This window comes from Aphelocoma coerulescens, chromosome 26 (genome assembly GCF_041296385.1).
Source record: "Aphelocoma coerulescens isolate FSJ_1873_10779 chromosome 26, UR_Acoe_1.0, whole genome shotgun sequence".
Classification (NCBI taxonomy): Eukaryota; Metazoa; Chordata; class Aves; order Passeriformes; family Corvidae; genus Aphelocoma; species Aphelocoma coerulescens.
In genome coordinates this window covers 5910695-5928031 of record NC_091039.1, presented here as the reverse complement: position 1 = coordinate 5928031, position 17337 = coordinate 5910695, and the positions used below count along the sequence as shown (strand labels likewise).

At 50.5% G+C, this 17337-nt stretch overlaps 1 protein-coding gene across 2 annotated transcripts in view; it reads right to left on the bottom strand.

Moving 5' to 3' along the window:
* Nucleotides 1-224: 224 nt before the first annotated feature.
* Nucleotides 225-17337, bottom strand: part of NFASC (neurofascin) — a 68917-nt gene continuing 51804 nt past the window's right edge. Inside the window, exons 28-33 of one of the 2 annotated variants that reach the window (XM_068995858.1) lie at nt 15906-16022; nt 13840-13995; nt 8967-9098; nt 6735-6804; nt 3618-3629; nt 225-1036 (exon numbers count right to left, since the gene is read on the bottom strand). In XM_068995858.1, coding sequence (XP_068851959.1) covers nt 805-1036; nt 3618-3629; nt 6735-6804; nt 8967-9098; nt 13840-13995; nt 15906-16022 — 719 coding nt within the window. In that variant the 3' untranslated portion in view covers nt 225-804. The remainder of the gene's footprint in view (nt 1037-3617; nt 3630-6734; nt 6805-8966; nt 9099-13839; nt 13996-15905; nt 16023-17337) is intronic. The other variant, XM_068995859.1, reaches the window with a different exon arrangement.

The following is a 17337-nucleotide window of genomic DNA, read 5'->3' as shown; positions in this document are numbered from 1 at the left end:
TCAGGAAGGAGGGGTTTTTGGGGGGAGGTTATGGGCAAGGTGCTGCCGTGGGGATGGACGGCTCAATAATCCAGTGTTTTCACCCCAAAATCCACCCCTTTCCTCCTTCCGTGCCTTTGCTCTGCCCAGGCCCCTCTCACCGCTCTTCCCTCCCCCACATTCTTTGATTTCTTTTCCCCCTCCCCTCTGATCCAGAACCTTCCTGGAAAAATGAAACCCAAAACTTTGGAGCTCCCTCCTAAAAGAACAAAAAAAGCCTCGGGGAGCCGAGCCCAGCACGGGGCCCCTCTGGGCTGGCCCTGAGGCAGCCCCAAACTGGGGAGCAACCCCAAAAACTGGAGAGCAGCTCCAAAAGTGGGGAGCAACCTCAAACTGGAGATCAACCCCAAAACCGGGGTGCAGCCCCAAAACTGAAGAGTAGCCCCAAAACTGGGGTGCAGCCCCAAACTGGGGAGCAGCTCAAGCATCTCCTCTCCTCCAGCAGCTCCGGCCCAGCCCCAATTCCCGCTCCAGCTCCCGCTCCCACCCCGCGCGTCCTTTGCCGTTGGCTCGTTCGCTAAGGATAAATGGCATCGGCGGCCGCCTGGGCTGCCTGGTTGCTTGGAATTTTTTCTTTTTTCCCTTTTTATTTTTTTGGATTTTTTTTTTTTCCCTATTTTTAATTTTTTTTTCTCTATTTTTTTTGTTTTTTAGTCCTTGCTTGGTTCCCTTCCCTGTCGGAGGCAGCGGCGGCGGCGGCTGCCAGCGGAACCCCCGGCCGCTCCGAACCCCTCGGGCTGTGGGTGCTTTTCCCGGCGGTTTTTGCTATGCCAAGGAATAAATGGCGTTGACGGGGGACGTGGCTTCGGAGCTCTCGTTGCCCTCGGTCTCCTCCTTGTCCTTCTTGACCGTGTACTGGCCGATGAAGGAGCCGTCCTCGTTGAACTGCCCCTCGCCCCCTTCTCCGTAGTCCACCAAGCTGTCGTCGCTCTCCTGCTGCTTTATCGTCCCGTCCAGCGAGGTCTGGCTGTTGGGAAGAGGTTTGTTGTCTTCATCGCTGGCAGCAGAAGACAGACAGACACGGCAAGGGTTGAGAAATGGGGCCGAAAACCTTCCCCCAAGGCATGGAGATCCTAAATCAATCCACACTCGGGAATACGGCTCGGCAGAGCCCCAAAAACCGGGGTTGGTCCGGGTGTGGGTGGAGGGTTGGGGGGGTGTGGGAGGTGAAGGTGGTTGGGATCTCTGAACACCCAATTTGGAGATTTTTCAGCTTGGAAATCAAATTTCTTCACCTCGATTTCCTCATCTCAAATTGCTCAACCTCAGTTTCCACATCTCGATTCCTTTACCTCAACTTCTTCGTCTCAGTTTCTAAATCTCAAGTTATTAACCTCGATTTCTAAATCTCAGTTTATTCATCTCAATTCCTTACTTGCAGTTTCTAAACCTCAATTTTCTAACCTCAATTTCTTGACCTCGATTTCTTAACCTCAATACTCCACCCAAAACTTGGATTAATGGGACGGGATGAGCATCAGGGATATTCTTCCCTTGGCATCGCTCGTATTCTTTCTCTCTCTCTCAGTGTTTTAGCCCCCCTTGGGTAACCTGGTTTAGTGGTTTGTTCCCAGATTTCCTTGAGAAAATACAGGTTTTCCTTGAAAAAACACGGTTTTCCTTGGAAAACCGTAGGTTTTTCTTGGAAAGCACAGTTTTTCCTTGAAAAAAATGCAGTTTTTCCTTGAAAAACCACAGTTTTTCCTTAAAAAAAAAAACATGCAATGGGGAGCACTGCGAGGGGGGCACGTTTAGGATGCCAAGTTCTGGGCAACTGCCGAAACTCCTGGGAATTCACCTTTCCCAGCTTATTTCTGGGCATTTTTCTTTGCTCACTTTGGGTTTTTCTCCTTTTCACTAAAAGCCAGGTCACTATAAAAATAAAGAGTTCAACCCAGAAGGGAACATTTTGGGAAGGATGACAGTGGGTTGCTCCAAATGGATATAAAAAATTAATTTTTATATCCGCTATTCCTTAGTTCATGCAAATTCTGTCATATTCCTGAAGATATCCCTGAAATATTTCTCCTCCCGCCTCCACTCCTGTCTTTTTCCGTTTTGTTTTTTTAGCCCGGGATTTGCCAGGTTCACTCCATTCTGTCCCTTTATTTTCCTAAAAATTGGTGAAAATATGGGATTTTTTTCTGCACTTTGCTTGGGCTCTGGAGCTGGGCAAGGCATTAATTTTCCCTCATTCCATGGGATTAATTCTCCCTCATTCCGTGGAATTAATCAGCTCCCTGAAGTGGGAGAGGAATTTGGGATCCCGCGGTTTCCGAGGGGTTTCCTCGGATTGGCACTTTGGGAATTCAATGATAACACAACCCCAATATTTGAGACCATCTGTTAACTTGGCATCACAACAAAAAAATTAATTCGTTAGCTCTGGAAGCAGCTTTTTTTGGGGGAAAAAGGAGGAATAATTCCATGTGGAAGCAGGACTGGTTAGAAAGCCCCAAAAACGCCGACAGGAGAGTGGCAAAACGCAGATCCTTAATTCCCAACATCCCCTCCCAAACTTTGGGGGGCAGCTTGAGGCGGACCGGGATCATCCCTAATGGGGGAGTTTGCAGCACCAAATTCCCACCAGGAATGCATTCCTAGAGAATTCCCGCTGGTTTTACCTCTCTCCAGGGCCGTTTATCCTGTTAGCGCATTAGCAGGGAGCAGTGGTTTTCCATCAGCTCCTGATGGGATCTAACCATGTTAAAATGGATTTCTGGGAGCTCGGCTGAGCCTGGCATTAGGGAACCATGTGGGAAATGCTGTCCCGAGTCCCATAAATCATCGGGAAGAGGGGGAGGCTGGAGCCAGAGGGAGGATTTTCAGGACTAACAGTGGCCAGACCAGTCAGGATCCAGCGGTTCTGGCCCATGTCCCTTGTCCCCATCCCCTGGGATGCACTTTTTCTTGGAAAACCACAGTTTTTCCTTGAAAAAATGCAGTTTTCCTTGAAAAACCAGAGTTTTCCTCGAAAAAACGCAATTTTTCCTTGAAAATCCACATTTTCCTTGAAAAAGACCCACATGCATTCCCAAGCTCAATCCTGCTCCACCAGGAGGGATCAGCAGCTGGAGCTGGGGGGGCCTGGCTGGATTTGGGGGGTACCCCCAGCTCACGGAGCAATTCCAAGCAGGATCTGGCTCTCCGGAAGCCCCAACAGCAGCGGGAATTAGAGGGATCTTGTTTGATGTGTTAGGCAGGGACGTGGGAACGAGGACGGGGGAGTTTTGGCTGCGAAGAAATCAGTGGGAGGGAGGAAGGAAGGAAGGAAGGAAGGAATTTGGAAGGAAGGAAGGAATTCGGAAGGAATTCGGAAGGAAGGAATTCGGAAGGAAGGAAGGAATTCGGAAGGAATTCGGAAGGAATTCGGAAGGAAGGAAGGAAGGAAGGAAGGAAGGAAGGAAGGAAGGAAGGAAGGAAGGAAGGAAGGAAGGAATGCGGAAGGAATTCGGAAGGAAGGAAGGAAGGAAGGAAGGAAGGAAGGAAGGAAGGAAGGAAGGAAGGAAGGAAGGAAGGAAAATAAAATTCCCAAAAAAAGCGGAATGTGCCGGACTTCTGGCAGCACGAGCTCCTACCTTTCAAGAGACCTTCACGGTCCATGTGGATAGACCAGGTGAAAAGGAGGAGAAGGAATGGGAATAAAACAGAGAGAAGCAGAAAGAGCCTGATCAGAGAGAGAAATGAGGAGGTTCTGCATTCACAGGGGCAGTGCTACATCCAAAAAAACCAAAAAAACTGGGAATCGTCGCCTCGTTATACCAAATGGAGCCGGGAGAACTGTTCCAGGTGGGATCGGCCCCCTTGGGTTCCCCCAGGAAGCCATCCCAGCATGGAAAGGGTCATCCAAGAAGGACTGGGGGTGATGGCCAGGGGACAGTGGTGGCTCTGGGGACCCGCGTGCAGCAGGACAAGGGTGGCTGGGTTCACCCCAGCGTCCTGCTGCGATTCCTTGGAATGGCCCTATGGATAAACCTGCACCTTCCCAGAGCCTTTCCAGAGCTTTCCTCCCTCACGAGGCTCCGGGGACGGTTCTGTGTCCTCCCCTCTGGCTGCCTGCTGAGATGTCCCCTCCTGGCGAGTGGCACTGCCTGCACCGTGTCACCTGTGCCGTTATCCTGGCCCTGGCCTGGAATCCGGAGCCTAAATCCACTCGGCTTCCCCTTCCCAGCATCCAGAGTTTCCAGCCGCCTCCGCCACGGGCAGCATGGAACATTTGGTATAATGAGGCACCGGCACTGGCACGGAATATCCATGGATAATGGTCCCTGCTTGGAAAGGAGCTTCCCTGCTCGGGAACACCATTATCCCGGGATTGGGGCAGAGATGTGATGGGATCTCGGAATGAGGAGCTCGGAGAGTGGCATGCACAGGGCGCTGGGGACGTGAGGGTGACGAGGGCACAGCAGCCATGCCATGGGGAGGAGGGGACGGGAGCCGGGATGGGCTCAGTTCCTGCCCTTCCCTGAAATCCTAAATCCTCCCAGAGCCCGGCCCTGCAATCAGCCCCAAGCTCGATCAGCCAACAGCTCCAGCCTCCGGCTTCACCTTCCCTTCTGCCTCCCAGAGGGAAACCCCCTGGAATTCTCCCAGGAATCCTGGTGTTCCTCAGGAAGAGGGGGCAAAGTTTGTGGGTTGTTGGCTTTTTTTTGGTTGCTCTTATTTGATTGGGGTTTTTCCCCTTTATTTACTCCATAAAACTCCACGGACTCCATCCCGGAGTTTTGTTGTCCTTCCACTGACTCGTGCCTTCCCTTTGGAAATTTTGGGAACGGGGCTGTCCGTGAAAGTCAGAGCTCCAGCTGAGCAGAAGGATGAAGGATTCACCCCAATCCTTCCCCTTGCCTGGAATGAAACACCCCTTGGATGGTGCCAGGGAATTGGTGCCAGCCATTCCAAGAGCTTGGATTGCCCTCAGAGCCAGGCAAGGAGTGCCAGGCCATGGATTTGCCCCGGGAATGGTGGATGGGGCCAGGAGGGGCTGGATGGGCCTCTCTCCGTGGGCTCTGCAGAAGCATAGCTGGGAAATCCATGAGTGCTGCCAGAAGCTCGGCCTGGGGGAATCTCTGTGGGAATGGGCTTCCCACAAACCATCCCACAAATCTGGGAAGCATGAGGCTCCTGATCCTGACTGGAATTGTTTGGGGCCAGGCTGTGCCCTGGTTATGGCTCGTTCCTGCACCAGGAGCAGCCCATAAAATCCTGCCTGGGAAGGGATGGCGCTGACCCCAAAACCTGCAGTGGGACCAGGCTGGGCTCGTTCCTCCTCTGCTGTTTTCCCTGTCCCAGCATGGAATCCAGAGAGAACATCCCAAAAGTTTACAGGTGGATTTTTTGCCAGTCCTGGAAGTGCTGAGCAGCAGGGAGGGGAGGAAGGTGAGGAAGGAACACGGCCCCTGGGTGTTTTTTAGGACATTCAGGAATGTCAGCCTTTCCCTACAAAATCCTGATGGGATGTGTTTGTATTCCATGTTTTTTGGGTGTCTGGGGAGCTTAATGGAATCCTTTGGAATAAAAAAAAACCCTCTGAAATGGAGTTTCTGCACCTCTGACAAAATAAATGTGATCCCTGGTTCTGCTCCTTTTCTGTCTCTGATTCATTTTTTCCCCCTAAATCCTTTGGCAGAATCAGTTCTTATTCCCTTCCTGAATCCCAAACAAATCCATCCCATGCTGGGAATGACACAGGATTGAATGAACCCCTGGTTTAAATCAGGAGGAAAATTCCCCTTGGGTTTTGCCTCCAGCTCAGGTGGGAAACGGGAATTTTAATTCTTTAAGGAATTCAAATATCCCAGATCCCCTCAGCTGCCAGGTGAGCCCTGACAGCGGGACCGGCTCCCGGGGAATCACGGAGAGCTGGGAATGCTTGGGAGGCTCCTGTCCCTTTCTGACACATCCCGGGAGTTTTCCTGGAGGAAAAAAGGCTCTGCTGCCCTTTGAGGGTGACATTTGCGTGCGAAGAGTGGGATGGAGCCGGGGAAGTCGGAGAGGTTCTGGCTGAATCCCTGCTGGAGCCCTCACAGGGGTTTTTATGGGATTGTGTGGGGCTGGATGCGAGCAGACCCCAAATCATTCCCCTTTCCTGTTTCCAGGGCTTATCCCAACAGAGCTTTGGGAGGAATACGCCACAGATATTCCTTTATGGGAAGGAGAGGGGCTGAGCTGTGGGGTGAGACTCCAGAAATACCCTCAGGCTGCTACAAAGTTTGGGGTTTTGGGGGGTTTTATGTGTCAGGAGTTCTATTAAGGTTGATCTGCTCCTGGTGGGAGCTGTCCCATGGAGCTGATTCCAGAATCCCAGCTCTGCTCCCAACAGAACTTTGGACATTTCTCCTTTAGGATGCTGCAGAAATACCCTCAGGCTGCTACAGAGTTCGGGGTTTTGGGGTGATTTTTGGGGTTTCATGTGTCAGAAGTTCCATTAAGGTTGGTTTAGTCCTGCTGGGAGCTGTCCGAGGTCGCCGATTCCAGAATCCCAGGAACAGGAGGCGGAACCCCCCAACCTGGCGACTCTGGCAGCGCTTTGGGAGCCGTTTCCTTCGGGAATTACTCACAGCGGGAAGGTGGCAGGAGGAGGGGAGGGGGGACAGGGATGGTTCCGGGGGATTTGTGGCACCACAGGGTGGGGGAGGGGGGCTGTGATGGTGGGGGAGGGGCTGATGGGGGGGGTCCGACATTCCATGGGATCCTACCTGTAGTCGAAGGATCCGTCCTCCACGTTCTTGTCCTCGGGATTGAGGTGCTCGTCCTTGTTGTCCCGCACTGCGAAGGAGCAGAGCCCCCCCAGTTAAACCAGTAAGGATCGAAAGGGTTTGGGAACGGGGAGGAGCTGGGGAAGGGTCCTGGGGTGTCCCTGAGGGGGAAGAGCTCGGGCAGGTGAAAACTGCACCGGGGAGGGCTGGAGAAGGGTTACACAGGAGTTACACAGGGGTTACACAGGGGTTACACAGGGGTTACACAAAGGGTTTGCAAAGGGGTTACAAAGAGTTTGTAAAGTGAAAAAGGGATTGAAAAGGGATTGAAAAGGGTTTATAAAGGGTTTGTAACCGGTTTGTAAAGGGTTTGTAAAGGGGTTACAAAGGGATTGCAAAGGTCTGACACGGTTTACAAAGGGGTTACAAAAGGATTTGAAAAGGGTTTGCGAAGGGTTTATAAAGGGTTTTGAAAGGGCTTACAAAGGGTTTACAAAGGGTTTACAAAGGGTTTGAAAAGGGTTCACAAAGAGTTTGCAAAGGACTGACAAAGAGCTTACAAAGGGTTTACAAAGGGTTTACAAAGGGTTTATAAAGGGTTTATAATAAAGGGTTTGCAAAAGACGCTGCAGTGGTGGCACCTCAGGCACACCAGACAAGGAGGGGGTGTGTTAATTGTAGGATTTTCTTAATTACAAAAAAAGATTTCTGATTTATTTTATAAAATCCTAAATAACACCTTCTAAGCAACAAATATTGATGGAATAAATTAAACATGAATCACTTTTTTTAGTAAACAACCCCATGTAAATAAGAATGAATTATTATTTATAATTTACAATTATTCATAATTTATTTTATATTTAATATATGGTATTCTATTATCTCATACTATATTATATTGTATATTATATATTATGTTATTATATTATCATATTATTATAATATAATACAATACTATACTATAATATTATTATATTATTTTAATTTATTTTAATTTATAATTATTTATAATTTATAATTATTATAATTTATGCTTCTTATAAATTTCTATGGGCTTGATATAAAATCTGCTATATATAAGATACATCCTTTTATACAAACACATTTCTAAATACAAAAATTACATTTCTATATCAATTTACATCCCTAAATTCCCACTACACAAGGATCAACCCCTCACCATCCCATCTCTCCACCACCTGCATTATCCCCCAAAATCCCCAACCTGCTTAAACCTCGGGAACGGCCGTTCGCAGTTCCCACCTGGATATTCCCTACCGCTGGAATATCCCCAAAAATCCCAAGCCTCCTTATCCCTTGGGAATGCCCATTCCCATCCTCACCTGGATATTCCCCACCTCTGGAATATCCCCAAAAATCCCAAGCCTCCTTTTCCCTTGGGAATGCCCATTCCCATCCTCACCTGGATATTCCCCACCGCTGGATCATCCCCAAGATTCCCAAGCCTGCTTTTCCCTTGGGAATGCCCATTCCCAGCTCTCACCTGGATATTCCCCACTGCTGGAATATCCCCAAGAATTCCAAACCTGCTTAAACCTCAGGAATGCCCATTCCCATCCTCACCTGGATATTCCCCATCGCTGGATTATCCCTAAAAATCCCAAACCTGCTTTTCCCTTGGGAATGCCCATTCCCAGCTCTCACCTGGGTATTCCCCACCTCTGGAATATCCCCAAAAATCCCGAGCCTGCTTAAACCTCAGGAATGCCCATTCCCATCCTCACCTGGATATTCCCCACCGCTGGAGTACCTCCAAGAATCCCAAACCTGCTTTTCCCTTGGGAATGCCCATTTCCAGCTCTCACCGGGATATTCCCCATCGCTGGATTATCCCCAAAAATCCCAAACCTGCTTTTCCCTTGGGAATGCCCATTCCCATCCTCACCTGGGTATTCCCCACCACTGGAATATCCCCAAAAATCCCAAACCTCCTTATCCCTTGGGAATGCCCATTCCCAGCTCTCACCTGGGTATTCCCCACCACTGGAATATCCCCAAGAATCCCAAACCTGCTTTTCCCTTGGGAATGCCCGTTCCCAGCTCTCACCGGGATATTCCCCACTGCTGGAGTATCCCCAAGAATTCCAAACCTGCTTATCCCTTGGGAATGCCCGTTCCCAGCTCTCACCTGGATATTCCCCACCTCTGGAATATCCCCAAAAATCCCGAGCCTGCTTAAACCTCAGGAATGCCCATTCCCATCCTCACCTGGATACTTCCCACCGCGGCTCCTCTTGATGAAGCAGACGATGAGCAGGATGAGCACGAGGAGGGCGATGGCGCACATGAGGCCGATGAACCAGCCCTGCGTGGCGATGTCCACCTGGTTCTTGGTGTAGGCTGCGGGAAAAAGGGGAAAACATTCCTAAGGAACGGAGCGGAGCCCGCAGGGAAATGGAGGAAGGAGGAATTCAGGGCGCTGGCTTGGGAGTTTTCTTTCGTTTGGGTGTGTCTGGGTGTGTGGTTGAAGTTGTAGCTCAGGGATTTGTGCTTCTTTGGTGGGTTTTGGTGATTTTTTTGGGTGGTTTTGGTGGATTTTTTTAGTGGCTTTTTGGTGTTTCTTTAGTGTATGTTGATTTTTTTTTTCGTGTTTCTTTGGGGTTTTTTTTGTGGAGTTTTTTTGTGGGTTTTAGGTGGTTTTTTGGCAGTATTTTGAAGGTTTTTTTGGTGTTTTATTGGGTTTTTTCAGTGTTTTTTGGTGGTTTTTTCGATGGGTTTTTTGGTGGCTTTTCGGTGGTTTTTAGAGGTTTTTCGATGGCTTTTTCATGGTTTTCTTTTCCTTTTATGATGGAAAATCAAATCAGTTTTATCAGGATCTTTGAAAAGTGAAGGAACCCAACAGAAAGGAAAATCCGGGAAAAGGGAACTGCAAATAAAGGTGAAAGAAGCTGGGGAAGGAATCTGATGGAATTTGCTGCATCTGAAAACCGCCCTGGGTGTGGGAAGATCCAAGAAAAACATTCCCAGTTCCACAGGATTTTGGGCAGCACCGCTGGATCAGGGAATTGCTGAGCCCTGAGGGTTCCCTTGCAGCCTTGAACTGGGATGAACTGGGATGAACTGGAGGGAAGAGGTGTCTGATAGCTCCACATGTTTTCTCCTGGAGCAAATTCCTGTTCCCAGCGCCTTCCCAAGGCCTGTTTATAGGATTTAATTCCAAGTCCTGTTCCCATCCTCCAGCTCCTGTGTCCTCCCTGCCATTCCCAGCTCTCCCACACGGTCAGACAGACAAATCCATGGCCTAAAAATAGCTCCAACGCTGCCTTTTCCAGCCTCTCCTTGGAATTCAGCGAGGCAGAGGAGAAAATAACCTTCAGCGCAGCAGCGGGGGCTGGATTTATCCTGGCTGAGGGAAAACAGAGACATTCCTGGTGGGAATGTGGGAGAACCAGGATGGTTGGGATGGGATTGGGAATGCAGATGAGCAGGAAAGAGCAGGGAGTATCCTGAAAATCTGGCAAGAAAAAAGATGGATGAAGAAAGCAGGGAACAGCCCTCCCTCAATGGGTTCAGAGGGAAAGGAGCTTGGAAGAGAGGCAGCAATGGGAAAAATGGGATGGATTGGCAAAAATTCCTAACCCACAAAATTTCAGGGATCAAACTGTGCGTATTCCATCGGAACTGAGCTCAAGAGAAGAAGTCATCTCCTCAGGATGAAATCCAGGGAATTGCAGGCAAACCACGGCAAGGAAATTCAGATTAAAGAGGACAATGGCACGAAGGAGAATCTTTGGTCAAGAAATGATGCTGAACCCAGAATATTTTGTGGGGTTTGAGCAGCACCGAGGGTGGAAGGAGCTGCCTGATGCTTCCTTTGGCTGCTTTTCCCTCCAACGCCGCTAAATCCCACATTTCCTTTATCCCAACCTGAGCTCTGGAGTCCTTGTGGATGTGCTTTTAGATTGAGAGAATGAGACAATGACAAAGGAAAGGATTCGATTATCCAAGTGCTCGGGGCGGGAAGGGGAAGGAAGCTATGCCGGAAAGCTCAGAGATGGAAAAAATTCCATGAACAGTGATGGGATGGGGTTTTTCCAAAGAGAAACAAAGAGGGTCTTCAAAAGATGAAATTCCAGAGAGGCCTGAGAGGTGGGATGAGGGTTGGAGCAGAGTTTGGAAAGAAGGGAGGATTTTAAACCCCAAGCGCCCAGGAGATCTCACAGGAGGATGAGGGCACTGCCTGTGGGGAAGGGGATAATTTCCATCCTTCCCAAAAAAAGGGGCTAACTTCCATCCTTCCCAAAAAAGCAACACCTGAGGACCAAATCAAATCCCAGCAAAGGTGGATTTGGGGTAAATGAGTGACTGTCATTGCAGCAGTGGGGACAGGAAGGTTTTAAGCCCGTGGCTGTCCCAGGAGATTTTGTGATTTGCTTTAAGGTGAGGCCAACCTCAAGGGAAAACATGAAAGCAGCTGCGGGATCTGACAGGTCCTGATTGGAATTGCAGCTGCAGAGCCTTTTTTAAAATAATTAATGATAATTTTGTGACAGAAAATTCGTTAGCTCAGAGTCGTCATTGATGTGCCAGGAGCAGAGATCAGCTCCATCGAGATTTTTGTCTTGGATTGCAAAGGAGATCTTTGGGAGTGAAAAGTCTCCTCTGGCTCCAGCCTTGTGTGATCCTATTCCCAGAATCCCAGGATCACTGAGGCTGGAAAAGCCCTCCGGGATCATCGAGTCCGAGCTGTGTCCGATCCCCACCCTGAGCTCTGAGTGCCACGTCCAGGTAACACCTCCAGGGACGGGCACTCCAAACCTCCCTGGGCAGCCCCTGCCAAGCCTTTCCATGAGGAAATTCCTGCTGATCTCCAACCTGAGCCTCCCCTGGCCCAGCCTGAGGCCGTTCCCTCTCCTCCTGTCCCTGTTCCCTGGGAGAAGATCCCAAATCCCCCCCGGCTGCCCTGTCCTGCCAGGGAGTTGTGCAGAGCCAGAAATCTCCCCAAAGCCTCCTTTTCTGCAGGCTGAGCCCCCTCAGGAAGTCTCCAGCCCCTTCTCCATCTCCATTCCCATCCCTGGACACTCTTCCCAGTGTTTGGACAAGCCGAGGAACCCATTTATTTATTTAAAATTTAGCAGACCTCCTTCTACTCCACTATTTTTGTCATTTCCAAGTGCCCTTTGCTCCTGGGAGGAATTTTGTCGGCTTAATGAGCTGCCAGTTAATCAGGAGCAAAATCAGAGCTCGGCCTCCTGCAGGGGAATATTTCTTATTTATCTGCCCCCAGCCTGAAGAAACTTTTAGAACAATGATTTACAAGATATAAAAAAAGCCCCCCAAACCCCCAAAACTGCACGGTTCCTTTTCATCCCGATGCCATAGGATTGTCAGCGGGGGCCCGGCACTTGTGTCAGCAGCATCCAGCCAGGAGAGAAATGGATGTGGAACGTTTATTCCTGCAGGGAAGGTGACAGCTCCGTGCATCCCACAGGGCTCAGGTCAGCACCAGCCTCAATCCCGGGGATAAAGGTGGCCCCATCCCTTATTCTCCATGAAAATATCAGTAGGAACCTCTCAATTATGGAAAATATATGCAGAGTCTTCCCAGCAGGAATCAGCCAAGGATATTGTGCTTTTTTTCCCCGTTTTTTTTAATGATTCCTGGCCCCTTGCTGTCCCATCGGTCCCCCCACGGATCCCGAAGTGGGGGAAAAGCAGGGGAGGAAGGAAGAGGCGGGTCCAGGTTGGGAATGGTTATCCAGAGGGATAAAATGGTTATCCAGAGGGACAAAATGGTTATCCAGAGGGATAACTCTCGGGTTGGGTGGGAGCTGACGGAGATTTCGGACTTGAGGAAAGATCCAGAAGCAGAAACAAAACTGGGGGTTTAACACAACAACTGGAGCTGTGCTGGGAGGGGTCTGTGTCCAAAATCAGCTCTGATGTGTGGGATCAGAATATTCCAGGGACTGCTGTGCCATGGATTCGCTCAACCCCGGAGCAGTTTGGGGACAGAGCCAAAGGCAGCACTCGCCGGGGGTTTGTTGGCGTTGAGCAGGGTTGGACACCCCAAAACCACCTGGATGTGGCACCCGGCGACATGGTGGCCTTGGCAGTGCCAGGGGAATGGTGGGACTCGATGATCGCAGAGGTTTTTCCAACCTTGATTCCATGGAACACCGGCGGCTGCCATCTGCCCCTGTCTGGGAATTACCCGGCGGCATTCCAAATTTTCTGCTGATGTCAGATGCGCAGGGGGTTTGTGGGGAGCTCTGCTCCCCAGTTCCTGCAGCTCTCCTTCACTGGGATTCCCATTTTCCTTTTGTCCTTCCCGGCGGAGCCTGGAAATTGCCAGAGCTTCCCATCCCACGGCTGGAGCCGAGCAAAACTATTTGAATTCCTTGGAAATCCCCACCTCTACCCACGGCACTGTCAGGGAGGCTGCTCCAGTGTTTCCTGCTCCGCAGAGTTCCAGCAGAGTGTTTGACAGGAGCTGGGCACAGATCCCTACGGAAAAGCCTCGGGTGGATAGGAAGGGATTTAGGGCTGTTTGGATTTCCTGGGAATTATTGGGAGGGAGCAGAGGAGTTTTACAAACAGATAAAGCTCCTGTGGGACACAGGAGGGAGCGTCTGGAGCTGGGTGGGAAATGAGGGAATCCATAACGAGGAAGACGTGGAAACCACACAGATACAAAGCCTGGCAAATTCCCCACCAAGTGCCAGAGGAAACATCCCAGGAGGATGGAAATCCCTAAGGACACACTCGTGCCAACACCACATTCCCACTCCCAATGCGTCATCCCATCAGTGACATCTCTGAGATGTCACTCACACACGGAGGGCCGCAAGCAGAGGCTGTGACAACATGAACGCTTTCTCCTCCCTTTCCTCCATCCCGAGGGATCCCTAGCCCGAGGAATCCCTATCCAAAGGGATCCCCATCCCTTCCTGGGATCCTCCTCCTCCGCGCAACGCCGAGCAAGCCCTGGGTTGAGAAATGCCGCGAGTCGAGGGCGGTGGGATGAGGGATTTCCATGCAGCCATGGCTGAAGCACCATGGGGATGGCTGGGCCATGCCGGGGCCATGCCGGGGACGCTCTGGGGACGCTCTGGGGACACGCGGCCGACGCCCGTCTCACCTGAGCTGGTGGTAAAGGTAATGTACGAGTGCTCGCTGGGGTGGGACCATATGGGGAACACCCACAGCTTGTACATCATCCCCGGCGTCAGATCCGCCAGCTGCACCGAGGACGGGCCCTGAGCCTTAACGGGGATTGATTTCTCTGTCTTGTTACCTGGGGAACAGAAACCGCACATCAAACCCTGCCCGGACACCCCGCGGGGACACCGGGGACACCGCGGCCCAGGTGTGGGGCTGGCCCTGAGGGCTGCCTGGGAACGACGCGGCTCCCGGGGCAGGGAGCTGCTGGTTTGGGGCCGGTACCAGAACCAAAGAGTTGCTGGTTTGGGGTTGGTACTGGAGCCAAGAGTTGCTGGTTTGGGATCATTTCCTGAGCCAAGGAGCTGCTGATTTGAGATTGTGACACCGGGGGCAAGGCGGTGTGATATCCCTGGGGATTGAGTGGGAATTACACGGCTCCAGGGACAAGGAGCTGCTGGTTTGGGATCGTTTCCCAAGCCAAGAACTGCTGGTTTGGGATTGGTACCCGAGCCAAGGAGCTGCTGGTTTGGGGTCACTACTCTGGGGACAAGGAGGTGCTGATCTGGGGTCGTTACCCACTGGGAATTGAGGATAGGTGGGGGTTGTGCTGCATCCCTGCTTGCCACACCGGGAAAAAAATTCCTGGGAGCTGTTTGGGTCTCTCCCTGAGTTAAAGCCTCCATAGGTTCTTTACCTGCCCAGCTTCAGATCTGGATTTTTGGGATTTTACCATAAAAACACTGGAATTTGCCTGGTCAGGCCCAGCTGGGTGAAGGAGATACAGGACTGGGTTTTGGTGCTGTTGGGAGTGGTACCTGTGCTCCAGGTGTGCTCCAGGTGTGCTCCAGCTGTGCTGGAGACTTTGGATGAGCTGGATGATTATTAACGATCCTTTGGATCTGCTTTTGGGGGAGAGTTTGGCCCTGTGACTCAACAAGGGATGGTCACGGGCTGGTTTCTCCCAGGTTCTTTCCAAGAACAACCTGTTGAGCCGGGAATAATTTGCTCACGAGCTTAATCCTGAGCATTATCCACGGAATTCCAGAAAACCTGCACTGGGGCCTGGATTCATGGCTCAGCAGGGAAGGTGAAATGTGGCTTTGAGGGTTTTGCTCCCTTGAATGCCACCAAAAAGCGGTGGAAAACCACAGCTCTCCAGGAAGGGCTGAAATCTCCAAGATTTCCTCCCTCAGACAGATTTGGAGAGGGAATCCCGAGGGATTGCTGCTGTTGCAGCACGGATTCAGCACCTGGACCTGATCCTTATGCGTCCCAGTGACTGGGGAAAAATAGGGGTGGGTTGGGAGCTGGGATGTTTGGGATTTAGGGCCTGGCAGGCTCATACATATCCTAAAATATGGGAATTTTGGATACCAGACACTGGTTTTGCACAGGGGATCGTTTCAAGGGCAATTCAAGGTCTTCTCCTGAGGGAAGCTGGAAAGGCCAGGAGGGGTTTCCTGCCGGGAATTACAAGCGGTTTATTTAAAATGCCGATTTCAGGGATTCCAGGCCAGCACAGCAGCGGATGCGAGGGCTGGGAATAAACTTAGGGATGAGCAGCAGCCGGCACCGCCTCTCCAGAAACCCCAAACCAACCAACGCCACAAAAACCTCTCCCTAAACCGGCACCAAACCCGGAGATCCCGGCTCTGCTCCCAGCCCAGGACGGAGCCGTACAACGCTAAGAGACACCGAGGAGGAGGTTTGGGATCTTAGAGGATTCTGCCAACTCCAGGTTCAGGAATCCCATCTTCCAATTCCCAGAAATTTCATTTTTCTCCATCTTTTACACCTCTTTCCGTCAACCACGACTCAACGTTCCCGCCGATCGTAAAACCCCACGGCCATCGGTGCACGGAGAGGGAACCTCTCGAGAACCACCTCTGATCTACCCCGGCCACCACAACCACGATGTTTTCCCCTCCCGTTTTTCCAGCTGGCCGTGGAATTATGGAATTAAATCCAAGGAAAGGGCGGGAGCTGGCAGGATCTCTAAGGGCAGCGCCACCCCGTAGAGTCCCCACGCGATCTGATGCTTACTGGTGATATACTTAACCACAAAGTCAGTTCCTGCCGAGAAATTGTGGCTCCAGGTGATGTTTGCCCAGTTACTGTTTGCCATGGCTCTGATGTCCCATATGGACGATCCATTGGCGGCTGGGGGACAGGTTAGAACAGGAGTTAGTGCTTAGTGGGGTTAGGCCTGGCTTAGAGCTCGACTAGTGGATGGTGGTGGGGAAGCTCGCAAAAAGCCTCATAAAAACCTAAAAAAAAGTACGAAATCCTTACAAAAAGCCTTACAAAAACCTCAGGAAAACTTTAAATGAACCTTAAAAATGCTCATAAAAAGCTTACAAAACCTCACAAAAACCTTGAGGAAACGTTACAAAAACCTCACAAAATCCTTCTGAAAACCTCACAAAATCCTTAAAAAATCCTTACAAAAACCTCACAAAAACCTTAAAAAACCTTACAAAAACCTCACAAAAGCCTTACAAAAACCTCACAAAAACTTTACAAAAACCTTCTTACAAAAACCTTACGGAAACCTCACAAAATCCTTACAAATACCTGGAGTGAACACTTTGGTCTCAGCCTAAGTGTGAATTAACCTCAGCCTAAGGCTGGATAGATCTTCTTCAAGATTCCCAACATTTTTAGGGCATTTTGGGCAGTGTTTAAATCCAACTGTGCTCGGCTCATCCTGGAATTCTTCCGGGGCACATCCCTGAGGATCTGGGCCAGCAGGAAAACCTTGTCCTGGAATTCCTGCATGGATGAGCACGGATCCAGCGCCAGGAGTGGCAGGGAATTGTCACGTCGCTGTGGCCCCGGTGGGACAATGAGGTCACTCGTGTGTGAGGTTGAAGTTAAGGGATCTCGACGTTGCTTGGGATGAGTCCCGTTCCTACTGAGGCGGGAGCCAATCCTGCACTTCAGGGGGATTTTAAGGGACAGCAGAGAATCGACATCTTGGGGTTTAATGTCATTTTTCCTTAGGGTGTTGCGATGTTTTGATGTCACAAAATCCGGGATCGAGTGCCGCAATCCCTTGGAAAAAGCCAGCTGTGGGGTTTTTAGGGTGCTGCAAGGACCTGGCGCTGTGGGGTGACCTGGAATCCCTTAAATCCCAACCTGGGCTAGGTGGGGATACCGGAGGTTCCTCTTTTCCTCCCATCCTCTTTCCCTGCTCTGTGCCTCACATGTAATTCCCCATTTCCAACCTCACACTTAATTCCCTATTTCCAGCCAGCAGCATTTCCACATGGATTGATGCCTGGTTTGGGGCTGATCTCTCTTCATCACCAAACCTGGGGTGTCCGATGGGGGCAGATGCCCCCGCAGAAAGTTGTGGTGGTTTTGAAGCATTTTAAGCTGATTTTGTGTAAAAATATAAAGAAATGGCTTTGAACTGAGTCACGGAATTGTCCCAGGATGGTTTGACCTTAAAACTCATCTCATTCCCCATTCC